Source organism: Bos indicus, chromosome 24 (genome assembly GCF_029378745.1).
Source record: "Bos indicus isolate NIAB-ARS_2022 breed Sahiwal x Tharparkar chromosome 24, NIAB-ARS_B.indTharparkar_mat_pri_1.0, whole genome shotgun sequence".
NCBI classification, from domain to species: domain Eukaryota; kingdom Metazoa; phylum Chordata; class Mammalia; order Artiodactyla; family Bovidae; genus Bos; species Bos indicus.
In genome coordinates, this window is record NC_091783.1 from 10,577,514 (window position 1) to 10,598,818 (window position 21,305).

Sequence of the window (21,305 nt, forward strand, 5' to 3'; positions counted from 1 at the left end):
ATACATCGAACCTGGACTGGTGATCTGTTTCACATATGATAATATACATGTTTCAATGCTATTCTCTCAAATCATCCCACCCTCACCTTCTATTTAAATACTGAAAGATAGCTTTCATCTCCATTTTACTTATTATAAACATTCAGCCATGTTACCCAAGCACTGTAATTTGTATTTTATTTTCTATAAATGGTTTTGTTTCTTTGTTAAGATGAAAAACATTTCTTTGGTATATATTTGCAATATAAAAATATCTTAGAGTTTCTATTCACAAAGTATTTGATAACATCAATATTATGAATCAGTATAAAATTTTAAGTTCCCCAGGTCTTAAGCTGAATTTTCTCTTTTTTTTTTCTATTTAATTAGCTATGTAAAGTATCATAATTTGAGAAACTGAATGAAAAAACATTTCTATTGAAAAAGAGAAATGTCACATTTCACCTGGTTTGATAGTTGATTTAATGGAGTTTGAGTTTTACTGAAATAGAAAAAAGTAAGCGAGTTAAACTTTTAAAAATTTATCAGTGCCGGTTATCTGTCAAGGAGATTGGTAGGGCAACTTTTCCACCTTCAGGCAGATTTATGACAATAACTAAGCAGAAATTTGTAATTGTTCCATTCAAATTATTTCTACAAAATATGATTAACTAGCTTACCCGGAAAATAAATGCATATTTTGTCCCATTTTTACAGATGCAAAAGTTTTATCCTGCCTTCAATAATTCTGTGAGAAAGTGTTTTGTTTTTAGGTGATTCAGGAGAATTTATTTATTTATTTACTTATTTTAATTGGAGGCTAATTACTTTACAATATTGTAGTTGTTTTTGCCCTACATTGATATGAATCAGCCATGGGTATACACGTGTTCCCCATCCTGAACCCCCCTCCCACCTCCCTCCCCATCCCATCCCTCAGGGTCATCCCAGCGCACCAGCCCTGAGCGCCCTGCCTCATGCATCGAACCTGGACTGGCGATCCATTTCACATATGATAATATACAGGCTTCAAAACTATTCTCTCACATCATCCCACCCTCACTTTCTCCCACAGAGTGTTATTTTTTACATGTCAAAATATTGTTTTATTCTGTTCTCTAGGAATATGGAAGATACGTAAGAGTTGAAAATATTACAAGAGAGCTTAAGAGTTTTGTTTGCAGCACACTAGTTCCCCTGAAGAGTACCAGTTGGAATCCAGAGCAAAATGAATTGTTGGTTATTGCTGCCTTTTATGTTGGGAATTCCTCTCCTATGGCCTTGCATTATAGCAGCAGAAAACTCTAAAACAGAGGAGGTGAGGCACCCAGCGGGATCTCATTTGAGAATCAGGCGTGGCTGGATGTGGAACCAGTTTTTTGTACCAGAGGAAATGAATAAGACCAGACATCACATTGGCCAGGTACTGATTTTCTGAAAGTGCTACTGGAAATAACCTTGTAAATGTAATCGAATGAGTTGAGGAGGCTTCAGTATTTGATGAATTTTTCATTTTCTCAGTGGAACTATTAGAAAGGCTCAAACAACAGCATAACTGATTGTTTCATATTTGCAAACGCCTGAAATATTCTCAAAACTTGAAGAAGAAGGAAAGCTCTGCCTTTCAAATTTCACTTTGGTCTCTCATGTGAAAATGCAGCATTTATCAACATCTGGAAATCTGATGGTGTTATTTTTGGTAATGGATCAAAGCAACAGTAATGTTTACCAACAGTATTTAGCCGAATTTTCCATTATGCTAAGTGGGTGTTGATTTACCGCTCATTAATTTTTAATGAAATAGATTAATACCAAATCCTTTTACAGTCATGTAGCTTCAAGAACCTACACACTTCATTTGATTAGTGAAGTTGAAGTAAAATGAATAATTATTTCACTTCTCTATAAAAACATTTTAAGAAAATGTCCTTAATGACACAAAACATTTCCTATTCATGTTTTCAGTTTTTATTCTTATTTGATTTTCTTTAAACAGAGGTAATTATAATATCATGTCCTTCTTCTCTGTAAGGCTCTTTCTCTGGATGAATGAACTCAAATAAGTTTAACCGCTAATTAACTAGCACTAAAATTTAATTGGGCCCAAAGGGTGAAGCACTCAAAATTCATTAACTCCCTCCTTCTAGCCCTTTCAGGAGAACTTCTGTGTTAGTGTGTTGTCTGGATTCCGCATGAGTTCATCTAGCCCATCAGCCAAATATATGAGTACATTCAACCAATGACCTCGGTTAGGACTTTAGGCCAATTTCAGTCATTGGTGTGTGTGTGTGTGTGTATCTGGTGTAAGTAATATTTCTCATGCCTTTTTTGACTTTTAGTGGTAAGGCTCTAAGGGAAGTACAACAGTGCAATCAGAATGAGGACTAGTGATGTGATTAATTCACATTTTCTTGTTTCTTTTTTTGCTTCTGCTCACTACAGATAACTTTTATTTCCTCCTTTCATATAGCATTTAGCTTTGTTTTTCATTCTGTAAAAATATTTATGAAAGTATTCTAACAGATATCTTTCCTCTAAACAACCTCATTGGGCTTAAACAGCATACAGGTAACTATTTAAAAGAGAGTAATAGTGAATATTTACATGTTGTAGTGACAGAGCTGGTAAAAAGACAATGTAGCTGATATGTCCAAAATCACTTTGTTTTTGATCAATTTATTAAAAGGAGTTAAAATTTGGAAGCACAATTAAGTAAAGATTTCATCATATTGGTTTGCCAAATTGATAGTAAATACATAATTGAAAAAATGGTTTTGAATGGAAATATAGAAAATGTATAATCATGAAATTGAAATGTGTTTAACATGCATTTTGTGACATAAATAGGAAGATGTTGAAATTATGGTTTTTTAAATTAAATCTGAATCCTAAAAAGATCGAGCTCACTGATCTATGACAATTAAACTGAATATACTAGAAATGCATTTATTCGTAACTAAATCTGACTTTCCTTCATCCTGATATTCAAAGTATATTGAAATGATATTGGAAACCAGGGGCTGTGATTCTTCTCACTTCTAATACTTATTTTAGAAAATACATTTGTTTTCCTTAATTTCTTATCATTAGGGCATGTGGACTTCACTTTTATGAATAATAAAGGACTTTAAAATTTAAAAGCTGTAATTGTTTTTTCATTATTTCCAATTTGTTTCTTTTATTGTAAAACAATGATTCAAGACAGCATTATAATATTAAATTGTTCATTTTGATATCTTGAGATATTCTCCCCACATAGAAAAATGTATTAATTAGTCCAGAATAATGACACATTGTACCTTGAGCTGTCAGAAAAATTATGAAATTAAGCTTGTGTCTATTGGTTAACCATATAAATTTTCAGAGAAGCTCTTACTTTGAAGAAGGGCATATTCATAAATAGTGCTCCCCCGCTGGCACAGTGGTAAAGAACCCCCCTGACAATGCAGGAGATGTGAGTTCGATCCCTGGGTCAGGAAGATCCCCTGGAGGAGGAAATAGCAAACCACACCAGTATACTTGCCTGGAAAATTCCATATACAGAGGAGAACATGCACACACCAGTATTCTTGCCTGGAATAAGATAGACAGAGGAACCTGGTGGGCTATATTCCATGAGGTCACAAGGAGTCATACATGACTGAGCACACACACACATTCATAAATTGAAATATGAATAAAGAATCAAGAAAACCATGGATTCACGATAATTAGGAGGTTCCTGTCTAATGCTTCTTCTCTTAATGTAAAATAAGTTAGATATGAAAAATCATGTAGTATTATCTATATAATAACCCTTTTTAATATATAAAATTCAAAATTCCATTAACACTATGATGAATAAGCTATTTAGTGAGAGCCAAAAAATAAGTATATTTGAGAATTAAGTGGACTATATTGGAAAGAAAGAATTAGATCTAATCTGGCTTAAATTTGAGGACTAAAAGACCATGTTACATAGTGATTTGTAAGAGGGGAGGGGCTGTGTAGGCGAGGGTCTGGGGTCAAACAGGGCTTTGGTCCAAATCATAATTCGACACCCAAACCATACAACTCTGTGGAAGTTTTTATATTTTTAAATCTTACTTCTCTTCTCTATTCAAAGCATTTATTAAATCAACAATATATATTTCACAATATTAGTATGAGGATTAATTGAAAAAACTAATATAAAGCAATTTTCAGATTTTATGGATGATTGAGATTATTATCATAGTCTCAACATGCTCCCTAATTTTCTTACTAATATTTCCATGTCTTCTATGTGTTTTTAGCCTAGAGATAGAACATCACTATTTAAATTTATGTAAGTCATTATCTCTTTAACTGTCTCTAGATCCCGATCTAATATAAATATTTGAGATTATGGTTTTAATGACTAAAAATGTAATCATCTGAGTAAACATGAACCGACTGTGTTGTGCATAATGTATAAAAGAGACTTTGTTTTTCAATCATTATAGTTTCTAATTGGAATCATCTATTTAGACTAATAAAATTTGTATACTGCTTTACAGTGAAATTTCTTGGTGATAGATTTTAATCTTAAATTTAACATTTCACCTCATTTAATACAATATGGGAATTATATGAAGTTGTTAGTTTGGAGAATAATTAACAAACATGAAAATGAAACAGTTAAAATATATCTATCTTAACATATCTAGATAGTAAATTATCTCTCTTTGCACTTGCAGCTAAGATCTGATTTAGACAATGGAAACAACTCTTTCCAGTACAAGCTTTTGGGAGTTGGAGCTGAAAGTCTTTTTGTTATTGATGAAAGAACAGGTGACATTTATGCTGTACAGAAGCTTGATAGAGAGGAACGGTCCCTCTACACTCTCAGAGCCCAGGTAATCGACACCACTACTGGAAGGGCTGTGGAACCTGAGTCTGAGTTTGTCATCAGAGTGTCGGATATCAATGACAATGAACCAAAATTCCTAGATGAACCTTATGAGGCCATTGTACCAGAGATGTCTCCAGAAGGTATTGCATATTAATTTACATCAAAGATGTACCTGTTAACAATGAAAACAGATTTAAAATTTCAAGCATATGTTTTGAACATGAATTATTTAAAGTTCTACCTGGGTACTTCCTTCTGCAAATCTGTTAAGTAAAATACTTGAAAAATTTGACTATACAGTAGCATTTTATAAGCAATGATACTATTTATTATTAGGTAATTTGTCTTGTTAAAATATAATTTCAGTCTTCAATAAAGAATGGTTAAACATGTTTCAGTGATACATGAAATTCTTTAACTTGTTCACTTATTACTTTCTTCAATATAAGAATTTACTTTCCAAAATAAACTATATTTTTGAATCTCAAAAAAACATATAAGATCATCTCCATTTAAAAATAGGAGAAACCATTTTATAAGACAAAAAAATCTATATTTCATCCAAACAAGGGATCGTGAAAACGAAAAACAAAACAGTTGAAGATATTTGTGTAGCCTCATCCATTTTTAATTTCTTTTTCAAACCCAATATCACTTTAATAAATACTTTAAGTATAAATACTTGTAAAGGAAAATGCTTTCCATGAGATATAATAATTGACTGCCTTGGAAACCAGACTTGTTTCCAAATGGGGAAAATTATCATACAATCATACAAAATTTATCCACTCTTTCTTTGTCAGAAAATTGTAACAAAACAACAAATAGTATATAAATTTTACTTCATAAAATGTATCTAATTGTGATAAACTTGAATTTATGTGTGATTCAATAAAGATGATTTTTAAAATTATGCTAAGGTGCTTTAAAACTGCCTTATCTGAACATTAGATTCATTATCCAGCATGTCTAAAAATGTAAATTCCATATATACTTTCCGGATTCTTCACTCTTTAACAACTAGCAATTTAAAGACCCATTTCTACATGTATTCAGAACATAGATTTTTAACACCAGCATAAACAAATTTAGCTGTGTAATATATATCAAGGCCAATTATCCTTAGATATAAATGATGAATTAATATTGTCCTGTCTGATCACTAGGCAGTGATATATTTCTTTTTCTCCTTCCATCCTTCTCATCCTCCTCCTCCTTTTCCTCCTAGCTCTTTTCTTTTCCTTCTTCAGCAAACATATGTTATAGATCAAACATGTTCTAGGAATTTTTTGTGAGACTAGGGATTTGATTGTAAAGGAAACATATGAAGTAATTGCTAGTTAACAGAGCTTATATTTTAATGATGGCGTACAAACTGTAAGCAACTATTTTAAAGAAGCCAGGTAATATTTGACCTTATATGCTATTAAACTGTTAAGTATGAGCAAAATACGATGATGGCTAATTGACTGGACAAAGCGGGGTCATTTAGGAGGTAATATTTAAAGAAAGTGATCCAAAGAGGCCAGCCATGCCATGTTCTGGGAAAAAAATTCCCATGGCACAGTGAGGAGAGCTGCAGAGGGAATGGCAATGGTTAAGATCTCCTTGGTGAAGAATGTAGGTAGGGAAAAGGAAAAGATACAGGGTGACCAAACTGCTAGATATAAAGGAGTTGACTGGTGAAGGAGAATCAGTGGAATTAGACAGTCATGTAAGAAAAGAAAGACATGAGAAGCGATGTTGCAAAAGAAGAGATCCTCCAACTGCATGGAAGCTGCTGTGAGGTTGAATAAAATCAACAGAGAAGAGTGATTTTTTTTTTCAAGGATTTGAACACATTTACATGTAAGTTTACATACACAAAATAAGTTTTTACAAGATGATATGTCTGATAAAGTGGGCAAAGTCAAATATCATCTTAAGTTTTATTTTCATAAAGTCCTTTGCAAAGACTACCTTTAAGATTAAGAGGCTGTTCAGAACACAAAGTTGATTTAAATTTTCCATATTGGAGAAAATCTCTAAAGGATAATATAGGAAAACAACATCAACTATCAATGTAATGGATAGAATGCAGACTTACTATATTACATATTTTATTGTTATAAACTGTGCTTCCCAGGTGGCAGAGTGGTAAAGAACCTTCCTGCCAATGCTGGGGACATAAGAGACACAGGTTATTATATTACATGCTACGTTGTAAATTTATTAAAGGAAGAAGTAAACTGAGAAATTGCTCTTATTAAAATCTAAGAAAATGATATTTTATAATTATACTTTCTTCGCATAACAGGATAGATAAAAATAAATTTAAGAGTGCTTTAGACTTCAAGAGTCCAATCATTGGCTCTTTGCATTTGCAAATAGTTTGGTCATCTGTGATCAAGCTTGATGACAACTCAGAAATTCAGTGACCTTTAGCTCTTTCAGTCACCAAGTGAAGGCTTTCCCTCGCTCTGGTATACATTCCTTGCTAATTGAACTTTAAGAAGTTATTCAATTTAATTTTTTAAGAGTTGCCACAAATTACCCAATTCTAATGACAGGATGGTGTCATAAGATGGAAGAATAGGAATTAAGGGTGAGAGAATTCAGTGTACACATATACAGGTTTTGGGTTATTGCTCCTTCCCTTAGCACAAAATTTTCATGATCATTCTGCATTGTCACAGTGGTTCTAAGCAGGGTGATCAGCTCTCCAGTTCTACCCAGGACCGCCCTACTCAAACCTATATATATATTTACAACTTGTACTAGAAGCATTTGTCATTGATTTTTAATTTTTGAAAAAATATTAATTCTTGCATTACAATAAGCCAGAGTGAATTTTGTAGACATCTGTTGTTTTACTTCCAGTTTCTTTCATAATGTGTGAGACACATGGGCCGTGAATGCAGTTCTTTTTAAGACATGATTAAATCTGAATGGGGGCTATATGATAAAATACAGTTAATCTGAGAAACTGATCAAATGATGCAAATGTGGATGAAGGGTATCCTGATATACTTCAGGTTAAAAAAGTCTGCACAAGATATCTTTCATTAATGTACATATAGATCATTTATGCTTTAGAAATATATTTATTTCTAATATAATTTAATTTTTGACTTATTAATGTTGTAGAGTCAACCTTATCAGTTTTAGTGAGAGTACATTAAAATGATCAATAGAATAAATAGAGGCTAAACAGGTTAGATTATATATAATGACATATACCATGCTTCATACACTGATTGACTAATACAAATTAAAGATGATACTCAACCACCAAGTGTCTGTTATCTATCTTTACTGGTATTATAAGGAAAGGGACACTTGAAACAATCATTGATTGTTTCCATGAAAGACACATCATTGGCCTCGTGGTGATTTTGTCAACATTCTATGTACTGTATAACATTCCTAACTGCAAGCTCTTCATGACCCAGATAACCATGATGGTGTGATCACTCAACTAGAGCCAGACATCCTGGAATACAAAGTCAAGTGGGCCTTAGGAAGCATCACTAGTAACAAAGCTAGTGGAGGTGATGGAATTCCAGTTGAGCTATTTCAAAACCTAAAAGATGATGCTGTGAAAGCACTGCACTCAATAAGGCAGCAAATCTGGAAAATTTACCAGTGGCCACAGGACTGGAAAATGTCAGTTTTCACTCCAATCCCAAAGAAAGGTAATGCCAAAGAATGTTCAAACCACTACACAATTGCACTCATCTCATTCGCTAGCAAAGTAATACTCAAAATTCTCCAAGCCAGGATACAACAGAATGTGAGCCAGGAGCTTCCAGATGTTCAAGCTGGATTTAGAAAAGGCAGTGGAACCAGAGATCAAATTGCCAACATCTGCTGGATCATCAAAAAAGCAAGAGAGTTCCAGAAAAACATCTACTTTTGCTTTATTGACTACAGCAAAACGTCTGACTGTGTGAATCACAACAAACTGTGGAAAATTCTTCAGGAGATGGGAATGCCAGACCACCTCACCTGCCTCCTGAGAAATCTGTATGCAGGTCAAGAAGCAACAGTTAAAAGTGGACATGGAACAATAGACTGGTTCCAAATAGGGAAAGGAGTACGTCAAGGCTGTATATTTTCCCCCTGCTTATTTAAATTATATGCAGAGTACATCATGCAAAATACTGGGCTGGATGAAGCACAAGCTAGAATCAGGATTGCCAGGAGAAATACCGATAACCTCATATATGCAGATGATACCAGCCTTATGGCAGAAAGTGAAGAAGAACTAAAGAGCCTCTTGCTGAAAGTGAAAGAGGAGGGTGAAAAGTTGGCTTAAAAGATCATGGCATGCAGTCCCGTCACTTCATGACTAATAGATGGGGAAACAATGGAAACAGTAACAAACTGTATTTTGGGGGGCTCCAAAATCACTGCAGGGTGACAATATACAGCCTTGACGAACTCCTTTTCCTATTTGGAACCAGTCTGTTGTTCCATGTCCAGTTCTAACTGTTGCTTCCTGACCTGCATACAAATTTCTCAAGAGGCAGATCAGGTGGTCTAGTATTCCCTTTTCCACAGTTTATTGTGATCCACACAGTCAAAGGCTTTGGCATAGTCAATAAAGCAGAAATAGATATTTTTCTGGAACTCTCTTGCTTTTTCCATGATCCAGCGGATGTTGGCAATCTGCTCTCTGGTTCCTCTGCCTTTTCTAAAACCAGCTTGAACATCTGGAGGTTCACGGTTCATGTATTGCTGAAGCCTGGCTTGGAGAATTTTGAACATTACTTTACTAGCATGTGAGATGAGTGCAATTGTGCAGTAGTCTGAGCATTCTTTGGCATTGCCTTTCTTTGGGATTGGAATGAAGACTGACCTTTTCCAGTCCTGTGGCCACTGCTGAGTTTTCCAAATTTGCTGGCATATTGAGTGCAGCACTTTCACAGCATCATCTTTCAGGATTTGAAATAGCTCAACTGGAATTCCATCACCTCCACTAGCTTTGTTAGTAGTGATGCTTTCTAAGGCCCGCTTGACTTCACATTCCAGGATGTCTGGCTCTAGGTGAGTGATCACACCATCGTGATTATCTTGGTCGTGAAGATCTTTTTTGTACAATTCTTCTGCGTATTCTTGCCACCTCTTCTTAATATCTTCTGCTTCTGTTAAATATCTTCTGCTTCTGCTTCTGTTAAAAAGCCTCTTGATGAAAGTGAAAGTGGAGAGTGAAAAAGTTGGCTTAAAGCTCAACATTCAGAAAACGAAGATCATGGCATCTGGTCCTATCACTTCATGGGAAATAGATGGGGAAACAGTGGAAACAGTGTCAGACTTTATTTTTTGGGGGCTCCAAAATCACTGCAGATGGTGACTGCAGCCATGAAATTAAAGACGCTTACTCCTTGGAAGAAAAGTTATGACCAACCTAGACAGCATGTTAAAAAGCAGAGACATCACTTTGCCGACAAAGGTCCATTTAGTCAAGGCTATGGTTTTTCCAGTAGTCATGTATGGATGTGAGAGTTGGACTGTAAAGAAAGCTGAGTGCTGAAGAATTGATACTTTTGAACTGTGGTGTTGGAGAAGACTCTTGAGAGTCCCTTGGACTGCAAGGAGATCCAACCAGTCCATTCTGAAGGAGATCAGCCCTTGGATTTCTTTGGAAGGAATATTGCTAAAACTGAAACTCCAGTACTTTGGCCACCTCATGAGAAGAGTTGACTCATTGGAAAAGACTCTGATGCTGGGAGGGATTGGGGGCAGGAGGAAAAGGGGATGACAGAGGATGAGATGGCTGTATGGCATCACTTACTCAATGGACGTGAGTTCGAGTGAACTCTGGGAGTTGGTGATGGACAGGGAGGCCTGGTGTGCTGCGATTCATGGGGTTGCAAAGAGTCGGACATGACTGAGCAACTGAAATGAACTGAAAATCACTGCAGATGGTGATTGCAGCCATGAAATTAAAAGACGCTTGCTCCTTGGAAGAAAAGTTATGACCAACCTAGACAGCATATTAAAAAGCAGAGACATCACTTTGCCAACAAAGATCTGTCAAGTCAAAGCTATGGTTTTTCCAGCAGTCATGTATGGATGTACGAGTTGGACTATAAAGAAAGCTGAGTGCCAAAGAATTGATACTTTTGAACTGTGATTTTGGAGAAGAGTCTTGAGAGTCCCTTGGACAGCAAGGAGATCCAACCAGCCAATTCTAAAGGAAATCAGTCTTGAATATTCATTGGAAGGACTGATGCTGAAGATGAAGCTCCAGTACTTTCGGCACCTGATGCGAAGTATGAACTCTTTGGAAAAGACCCTAATGCTGGGGAAGATTGAGGGCAGGAGGAGAAGGGGACAACAGAGGATGAGACAGTTGGATGGCATCATCGACGCGATGGGCATAAGTTTGAGTAGGCTCTGGGAGTTGGTGATGGACAGGAAAGCCTGGCGAGGTGCAGTCCATTGGGTCTCAAGAGTCGGACACGACTGAGTGACTGAACTGAACTTTGAGTCAATGTACAATTTCTCTTATACGTGACAATTCCTCACAGAAAACATAAATGTACAAAATATTATCAAATGATTTGTATTTCTTAGTTGCTTCAATGGGAGAAAGCAATGGCACTCCACTCCAGTACTTTTGCCTGGAGAATTCCATGGACAGAGGAGCCTGGTAGGCTGTAGTCCATGGGGTCACGAAGAGTCGGACACAACTGAGCGACTTCGCTTTCACTTTTCACTTTCATGCATTGGAGAAGGAAATGGCAACCCACTCCAATGTTCTTGCCTGGAGAATCCCAGGGATGGCGGAGCCTGGTAGGCTGCTGTCTATGGGGTCACACAGATCGGACATGACTGAAGCGACTTAGCAGCAGCAGCAGCAGCAATTGCTTCAGTGCTTATTTATTATTACTGTTTATGTTACTTTACTATTTTTGAAGATTTCTACAGTTTTTAAATTACTGATTAAGAATGTATACAGGCTTACTTCTCTCCACTGACTTTTTTAGAAAAAAACCTTTAGAAAATATTTAAAGGTTTTAAAGTTAATTAATCTGTATTTAATGAAATGTTATGTCAATAAAACTGAAACAGGAGAAAAGAAAGACAGAAACTGAAGAAAATAAAATCAGATAGTTAAAGTGATGTTAGAATTGACCATTCCTAAAGTCCTTCTAAGTTTTATAGCTGATATTTACAAATTATGAGTAAGAGTAAAGCAAGACTTTATTAAATTTATTTTAGAAGTTCTGCCTCAAATTTGTATCATCTTAATTTATTTTACATTTATTATTTTCATAGTAAAAACACAGAACATAGAGCTACAAAAATATGTGTTTTCAACAAGACTCATAATGCCAGATTCCATATTTACATAAAAATCATTATAAAGCACAATTAAATAAAGATATTTAATTTAACCATTGATTTTAAACATACAAGTATTTATTTCCCATGAATTTTATTGATTGTTATTAAATTAGATTAAGAATGGTTACCTTATCAAGCTGGTAGATTTTACATTGCACTTTAAAAGAAAATTCATTAAAGTAGGCATTTTGTTAAATGGAATGATGTTAGCCAAATAATTCTGCTTATTTTCAGCTTGACACTAGGTCAAGATTATTTTAATAACATTTATTAATATTTTTAAATTCTATAATTTTTTGAAGAACTGGTTACAATATGGTTTTTGAAGAAAAACTGCTTTTAAATCTCCCATTGATTACTCCACTAATGGAGTATTATTTGAATAATCCTTAATTATATATTTTATTAGGTTATTTAATATGTAGGTTGCATAAGATCTACACATTTAAAATTCTATATTGTATTTGGGAATAAGGGCTATTTTTTATAAGGTTATATTTTCTTGTCTAAACAAAAGTATATTTGTTTGTTTCATAATTCAGAAAAAGGAGGGCAGGTCTTTCTTGCTAAAGAAAGAATCTTAGAGAACTAGGATCCATTTTTCAAAAAGATCAGAGTCTTAATTTCTTGTAACTATTTATGTTCTCTTCAGGAACATTAGTAATCCAGGTGACAGCAAGTGATGCTGATGATCCTTCAAGTGGCAATAATGCTCGTCTCGTGTACAGCTTACTACAAGGCCAACCATATTTCTCCATTGAACCAACAACAGGTATTCCTGGATGAAATAACGTGCAATTCAACATGATTCTAAGTTGGCAAACATCAGAGCAAAAATTCCCTGCCTACAAATGTGTTGTAAAGTGGACCAAATGTTTCCATAAACAAGGAGGTTGTAATGTAATCTTAAGCATTTAATTATTTTTATTTTTAGCTGATTTTTCTAAGGTTGGGAGATTAGATTTTTCACATCCATACCACAAATGATTTGTGTATGGGCTATAGAGCATACCTAAGGATTATTACATTTTAAAAATATGGGAAAGAGACATTTACAAACAAATGACAAAAAAGTTGATACAAAGATAGCCTGCAAGCATATTAAAATTGTGCAAGCTTACTAGTCATCATGGAAATGCAAATTAAAATCACAGAGTTCCACCTGTACACCCAGCCAGAGTGAGGTTAATCCTGACTTTATGGCTGGGTGTGGAAACTTAAAAATAATAACTCTGTATTTTATGTACTTTTGATTTACATGAGTATAGCATTTGATTTTTCTACCCTTGCTTCTTCAATTTCTGTTAATCAATTGAATACTTTATAAAATAAATAAAACAAAAATTTCTCTATATCTATTGAACATATAAGAATTAAATAACATTGGTCATTTAACAAGTATGATTTCTTTGGTCACTGCAAAGATTAAATACACATAAAGAAGCTTATAGTCTCTAAAGACGAAAAAAATAAATACCTAACTAACCACCCAGAAATGTGGCAAGTGCCAAAAGGAGTAAAATTCTATGGTTGTTAATGAGACAAGTATTATATCCATCTCGATGACATGAAAAGCTTTAAGCAATTAAAGCATGTGTTGGGTCTTTAAGCATTTTTTATTGATTCATTCATTTAGCAAATACTAAATGTCTCAGCTTTTATCAATCAGGTCTCTTGTGAGAATCAGATTTTGAAAAGTATGATTTGAGTGACTATATTCTTAATTCTCCCAGAATAATACCTAGTTTTTATTATCCTGAATGTACAAGTTAAAGTTATTTTAATACATGCAATGAATAGATGCCTTAAGACATTAGGTTTTCCTTCTCTTACATGATCTTGGTTGAGAAGGGTCGAATATGTAACAGGTGTTGTGTTTACAACATACTGTGTTTACATTGTACACAACATTGCAATATTTAAAAAAAAACAATAATAAAAAGGAAGCAACAGGAATTCTTATCTCTTGGAATTTAAATATAAATTTTAAACATTGGCATATTGATAAATGCATGCATTCAGTTTGTGTATATCATGAAGTAAAATAAACAAGGTTCAATAGAAGAAAGTAAGCACTATTTCATATTGTCCGGCAAGGCAGAATGCACTGAAAACAGGATGCTGAGCTGAGCCTGTGATCAAAGTGAGGAGAGGAAGGCATTCCAGGTTATAGGAAGAATGTACAGGAAATCCCTGAGAAGGGGAACTGTTGAAGCTCTTAGACTACCCAGGCACCAGGGTGAGAAAACAGAAGAGGAGGAAAGCAGAAAGTGGGTTATCTGTGGAGGAGACGTGTGCTGGGTGGCACTCGATCTTCTTGGCCATTTCGAGCCTTGTCTTTCTCTCCTACTCCTCTCTGGCTTCTTAAATATTATATATTGAACAAATCTGCTAAAGCAATTAATTTCATTAGCAGAGGAGCAGTAGAGTGAGCAGCAAGGCAATTGAAAGCCAAAACACAGAAGAGGTAAGTTTTGGAGTGTGTAAGAGGATCTAGGAATATATTTAAATTTGTTCATTTTGAAGGTGAGAAGAAAAGAAAAGGAAGTAGGCAGGGTTAGTTGAAGCCTCCACACATGGGAAGTGAAGGTCTTTGTGTTCCTCTCAGTCTCTACACCTTTGGATATATAATTCAGAAGGTCTAATACTATTCACCTTTGCTAATAGCAAACACGATTCTCTGTTGAGTCACATCTAGGGAAGACGGTAGGAGCATCTGTTTCATATATTCTGTGGTTTCCATATTGATTACATATCAGATCAGATCAGTCGCTTAGTCGTGTCCGACTCTTTGCGACCCCATGAATCGCAGCACGCCAGGCCTCCCTGTCCATATACTAGAATATAATTGTGAAACACCAGTCCACAGTTAAAATATCATGAGAGTGTGGTCCGATTTATCCTTCTTTTATTTTTGTTCAGGTATCACAATTTTTAATAAATACCTTTGCCCAGACGTTGTTGACGATTAGCCATTCCCTTTCTTATATTTGTATTATGTGTTCCCCAATCTTTAGGATTGCATTTCAGCCTCCTATGCACCATCTTAAGTTTCTCCTGGTTTCCTCAATGATGAATAACTTTTTATTGAATAATTTTATAGAAAGTGGACACTTAACACAACAATTTCATGGTCCAGTGTGGGTTTGAATATCTCTGTTGGTGGATTATGAGTAAGTGTGAATCAAAAATCAGCCCTTCTTCACATGTTATGACTCAAAATAGATTTTAACATCACAGGTGCACAGTATTTTTTGCATAAATTTAGCATTTTAATTTACACATGTATCTATAGTAAATCAACTCCTTCCAAGTTTAGGAGAACAGATAATTGTAGCATCCTAGCATCAGGTCAGAAAAGAAAGCAGAAAAATAAGACTTTCTTCTTCTCTCCCTGTGGTTTATCTTAACATAGTATTTTATTAAGGATATACTACTCTTAGTATTGTGATGACTAAACTCTAAGCAGAGTTGGTGAATAGTTTATTTTCATATTTTAATCTCCAGGGCAGCATCTGGCACGTTGTAATGATTCAAAATGTGTCAAACAAATGATCTTATGTTCAAATTCTTAAGAAATTAACTAGGGAGAAGCCATGGTTAATTATGAAATACTAATTGTATTTTGTTACATTTTTAAAGGAAAAATAAGAATATCTTCTAAAATGGATAGAGAACTGCAAGATGAGTACTGGGTGATTATTCAAGCCAAAGACATGATTGGTCTGCCTGGAGCACTGTCTGGAACAACAAGTGTATTAATCAAACTTTCTGATGTCAATGACAATAAACCCATATTTAAAGACAGTAAGTAAGAAGTACCCTAACAAATGATTTTTGAAAGTATGGGAAATAGCACAGACTAAGTCTTGGGAAACAGCACAGACTAAGTCTTGATTTGGCAATGTATTAAAGCATCTGCTTTCAGATTTGGGATAGTGTCACTCTCTCCTCAAGAGTAATTTGTTGGCAATTTTTAATTTGTGCAATCGAATAAATGATTCTTTTAACTTCCCCACAATGACAGATACATGGTAGCACACTTAAACTCTTGCTTCCTGAAAACAGCGAAATATTACCAATTTTAAAGTGACATTTCTCCTGCTTAAAAATAGAGAAAGATCTCACAAGGCAGTCTATGTAGTGACTCGCTATGTGCTTCTAAGGAAATCAAGAATCCCTTTAAAGACAAATTATATTGAATGTGCTCCTTTTTTTAATTTTAAGATTTATTCTTTAGGATGTTATCATTCCTGATGATTTTTTACATTTCAGCATAAATTACAAATGATATATGAGTGACTAACTTTAATAAGTTTTTTGCAAGTTACTTCTGAAAAGTAAAGAAAGGAAGCTTATTTATTTTTATTTGTGTCAATATATTTCAAATATAACTGCCATTATATAAAAAGAATAGAATCATCTGATGCCTGCATGGTTTTTCACAACCAACCAACTATTGCAGCTCCATCATTTGTTTCTTTTAAAATTATTTTATTGATGTATATTTTGGGCTTCCCTGGTGGCTCAGATAGTAGAGAATCCGCTTGCAATGCAGGAGACCTGAAATCAATCCCTGACTTAGGAAAATCCCCTGGAGAAGGGAATGGCTACCCACTCCAGTATTCTGGCCTAGAGAATTACATGGACAGAGGAGCCTGATGGGTTACAATCCATGGGGTTGCAAAGAGTTGGACACGACTTAGTGACTTTCACTTTCATAACTGATTTACAAAGTTGTGTTAATATCTATTATACAGCTAAGTGATTCAGTTATGCACATATATACATTCTTCTTCATATTCTTTTCCTTTATTTTTATCACAGGGTATTGGATATAGTTCCCTGTGCTCTACAGTAGGACTCGTTTATCCATTCTCTGTATAATAGTTTTCACATGTTAGTTCTGAACTTCTAATCCATCCTTTCCCCCACTCCCCATCCCACTTGGCAACCACAAGTCTGTTCTCCATATCGGTAAGTCTGTTTTTGTTTTGTAGATAAGTTCCTTTGTGTCATATTTTAGATTCCACATATAAGTTATAGCATACGGTATCTGTCTTTCTCTTTCCAACATACTCAACTTAGTATAATGATCTACATGTCCATCCATGTTGCTGCAAATGTTCTTATTTCATTCTTTTTTATGGATGCACACTTCCACATCTTTCTATTTCATTTCAACCATGGTTAATGCAATCCAAGTTCATAGTCTCTTAAATCAAACTAGTACACTTAGAACTCAAGTATTTGCTTTTAGACACTACCTTCTTTAATTCATACTTATATTTATTGGTAATTTTAGGTATCAGAGAATGCCTGAGTAATATTGAAAAACTTTGTATCAAATATAATTTGGCATTGTTGAAGGATACAACAGAAAATAAATCCATGAATAGTGAGAAGGTATGAGTATGAATGGGCTTCCCTGGTAGCTCAGAAAATAAAGAAGCTGCCTGCAAGAAACCAGGGTTTCATCCTTGGGTCAGGAAGATCCCCTGGAGAAGGAAATGTCTATCAATTTCCCTGGAGAATCCCATAGGCAGAGGAGCCTGGCAGACTAAAGCCCATGAGGTCAAAAAGAGTTGGACATGATTGGGTAGCTAAGAGACACACACACGCACACACACACACAAATATGTATAGAAATTTGGAAATTATATGTAGTGCTGAAAGAACTTTCTAAGATATGAAGCTCTCACATGGCAACTAGAGAGAAGTCCCCACTCTCTGTGGTAGAGAAAGCCCATGTGCAGCAACAAAGATCCAGCAAAGCCAAAAATAAATAAACTTTTAAAAAATAAAAAAAAAAAATAAAGAGAAAATAATAGATATTCAAAAAGATATGAGGGAGATGTTTAGACTGCAAAATATAAAGGGAGAGAGAGAGAGGTGTATTTAGAATAAGCAATTAGTGAGAATGGGTATGCTTTTTCTGATAGCACATTAAATAAAAGGAGGGTGCTATATTTGGAAGTTCTTTATGTTAATTATCTGTGCAAAATATCCTGAATTTTGTTTTTGAAGGTTTATACCGCTTGACTGTCTCTGAATCTGCACCTGTTGGGACATCTATAGGAAAAATCATGGCATATGATAGAGACATAGGAGAGAATGCAGAAATGGACTATAGCATTGAAGACGATTCAAGAACATTTGACGTCATTACCAATAATGAGACCCAAGAAGGAATAATTATACTAAAAAAGGTAGATGCATTAATTTTTTTTGCTTTGCATAATAATGCAAAATCAAATCAGAAATACATATAATTATTTTGTGTAACCAATTAGTGTTTGTTTCAATTAAGTAATTAAATTAAGATCTTGTGATTTATAGTTTACAGAAAAAAGGAAAGATATGTGTGCTTTTAAAAAACTTCTAAGATGTTTCATTTTTTAGAATATTAACATATATTGCCTACATTTTAGCATAAATTACAAAGCATAATTTTAAAATAGCTAATTATCAGTTTTGTGCAAGGTACTTCTGAAAAAATTAAGAAAAAGTTCAGTTTTTTATATTTCTATCTATATATTTCAGATATAACTGATGAGAGAGTTATTACGGAGTTCCTTGAATTACACTGTAGGAGAGTTTTTGAAAAAGATTTTAAAACAGAGGACAAACTTCAAAAATATATTAAATAACAGGAAATTAATTCTCAACTCCCTAAGATATTTATACTCAGAAAAGTATAGCTTTAATCCTAAAAAAACTAGTTATTAACTAAAAACATTTTGTAACAGTTGTAAATAACAAAATACACATAACATAGGGATTTTCTCCACAACTACTAAATATTTAATGACAATCTCATAGGGATCCAAGAACATAAATAGTAAAAACCTAACTGGAAAGCACCTGAGACTTAATTTATCAACAAAACCTTTTTTTTTCCCCTAAGTAATTCCTTGGGTTTTCTGTGTACACTGTATTACTTTGCAGAAAGTGAACTTTGAGGACCAGAACCACTATCGTATTAGAGCAAAAGTTAAAAACCCCCAAGTTGATGCGCATCTCAGGGAATACCACACTGAAGCTTCCACCACTGTCATCAAGATCCAGGTGGAAGATGTTGATGAGCCTCCTGTTTTCCTCCTCCCATATTACATCTTTGAAATCTTTGAAGAATGCCCTCATGGATCCTCTGTAGGCACGGTCTCTGCCACTGATCCTGATCAGAGGAAATCTCCAATTGGGTATGTCTGGAAGCCCAGCTTTGCATTGATAAATGAGGGAACACAGATTAGTTTGAAAATAAAATTTTTTAAAAGTGGAACCAAGATATATCCAGACCTATATTTCTCTCTATGGTCACTTATAAAATTTGCAAAAGTTTAAACAAATCAAAACAGGAAACCTCACTATTGGTTAAGATGCAAAGAAGTAAGCTCTTGCAAACATGGACAAGAGAGAGGCTGTGCACCAAAATCCGATGCAATCAACTCTGTTAATTGGGATAGGGATGTTAGGAAAAAGAAACCCTTGATTATGCCAAGTCAGAGGAGAAACAAAGTTGATGACAATGTGGTTCATACAAATACTATTTGATTAAGTTAAAGTAAAAGTTGCTCAGTCGTGTCTGACCCTTTTCGAACCCATGGACTTATATACAGTCCATGGAATTCTCCAGGCCAGAATACTGGAGTGGGTAGCTGTTCCCTTCTCCAGGGGATCTTCCCAGCCCAAAGACTGAACCCAGGTCTTCCACATTGTGAGCTGTTCTTTACCAGTTGTGCCACCAGGGGATGATATTCAAAAGTTAACCAAGCTTTTATAAGGTACCATTAAAGGCATAAAAATGAGTCCAATCAGTTAGAAATAAGTTTTTTTGTTGCGATTAAACTATATTTACCATCCATTAAATTAGTCTGTTACATTCGGGTAATATACTTTCTGCCTTTAAAAAAAAAAATTTTATTCTCCTTATATTTCTTATTAAAGATAAAAGCAAAAGCTGTTATTATATTTGGCTGTGGTCACATTATTCTCATATATGTTACATAATATTTTGCATATAATCATCAATTTTAATGCTTTTGTATTTTTTCAAATGTCACATTTTCAGCTAAGTTTTTACTCATCATTATTTCTGATAGCTCGGTTGGTAAAGAATCTGTCTGCAATGCAGGAGACCCTGGTTTGATTCCTAAGTCAGAAGATCTGCTGGAGAAGGGATAGGCAACCCACTCTAGTATACTTGAACTTTCCTGGTGTTTCAGACAGTAAAGAATCCTCCCTCAATGTGGGAGACCTGGGTTTGATCCCTGGGTTAGGAAAACCCCCTGGAGAAGGAACAGCTACCCACTCCAGTATTCTTACCTGGAGAATTTCTTGGACAGAAGAGCCTGGCAGGCTACAGTCCGTGGAGTCGCAAAGAGTTTGACATGGACTGAGCGACTTTCATGAAGCATTCATCATTCATTGCCTTATTTACACAACTGAGATTAGATATTTAAATTGTTTCTACAATTTGTCATTATAAATGATAGCATGATAAAAACTTTAATCATGAAAGTATTTATTAAGTTGTGTGTTCTTTACTATTATCAGAAAAACAAGTAGGTTAATAGACATGCTATTTAAAATTTAAACAATGTATTGTGCTTTGATTATATACACACACACTTATATTGGAAGTCTCCCTGGTGGCTCAGACAGTAAAGAATCTGCCTGCGATACAGGAGACCCAGGTTGGATCCCTGGGTTGGGAAGATCCCCTGGAGAAGGGAATGGCAACCCACTCCAGTATTCTTGCCTGGAGAATCCCATGGACAGAGGAGTCTGGCAGGCTACAGTCCATGGAGTCACAAAGAGTCCTACACGACTAAGCAACTCACACACACACACACACACACACACACACACATACACTACATATATACTTATATTCATTACTAAGTTTACTGCTAATAAATAGGAGCTATATCTACATGTTAGAAGACAGCATTTTGTGATTAGGAATTACAGTGGGAAACTGGAGCATCGTCTGTCTTAAAAATTTAAAGATGCTTCTTCTATATCAGTAGCCCTTCCAAAGAGCAAAGCAATACCCAGCATCTTAGTATATGGAAGCCTGTGTAATTCTCTGGACTATAAATATGGAAATAGATGAATAAGGGAAGGTGGTGGCATA

The 21,305-nt window shown here is 34.8% G+C and overlaps 1 protein-coding gene across 1 annotated transcript in view; it reads left to right on the forward strand.

The window, feature by feature from the left end:
- The window catches only part of CDH19 (cadherin 19), an 80,679-nt gene that overhangs the window by 26,790 nt on the left and 32,584 nt on the right, over window positions 1–21,305 (forward strand). Inside the window, exons 2-7 of the mRNA XM_070778687.1 lie at window positions 1,102–1,402; window positions 4,677–4,971; window positions 12,819–12,938; window positions 15,809–15,973; window positions 18,194–18,375; window positions 19,115–19,368. Of these exons, the coding sequence (XP_070634788.1) occupies window positions 1,208–1,402; window positions 4,677–4,971; window positions 12,819–12,938; window positions 15,809–15,973; window positions 18,194–18,375; window positions 19,115–19,368 (1,211 nt within the window). The 5' untranslated portion in view covers window positions 1,102–1,207. The remainder of the gene's footprint in view (window positions 1–1,101; window positions 1,403–4,676; window positions 4,972–12,818; window positions 12,939–15,808; window positions 15,974–18,193; window positions 18,376–19,114; window positions 19,369–21,305) is intronic.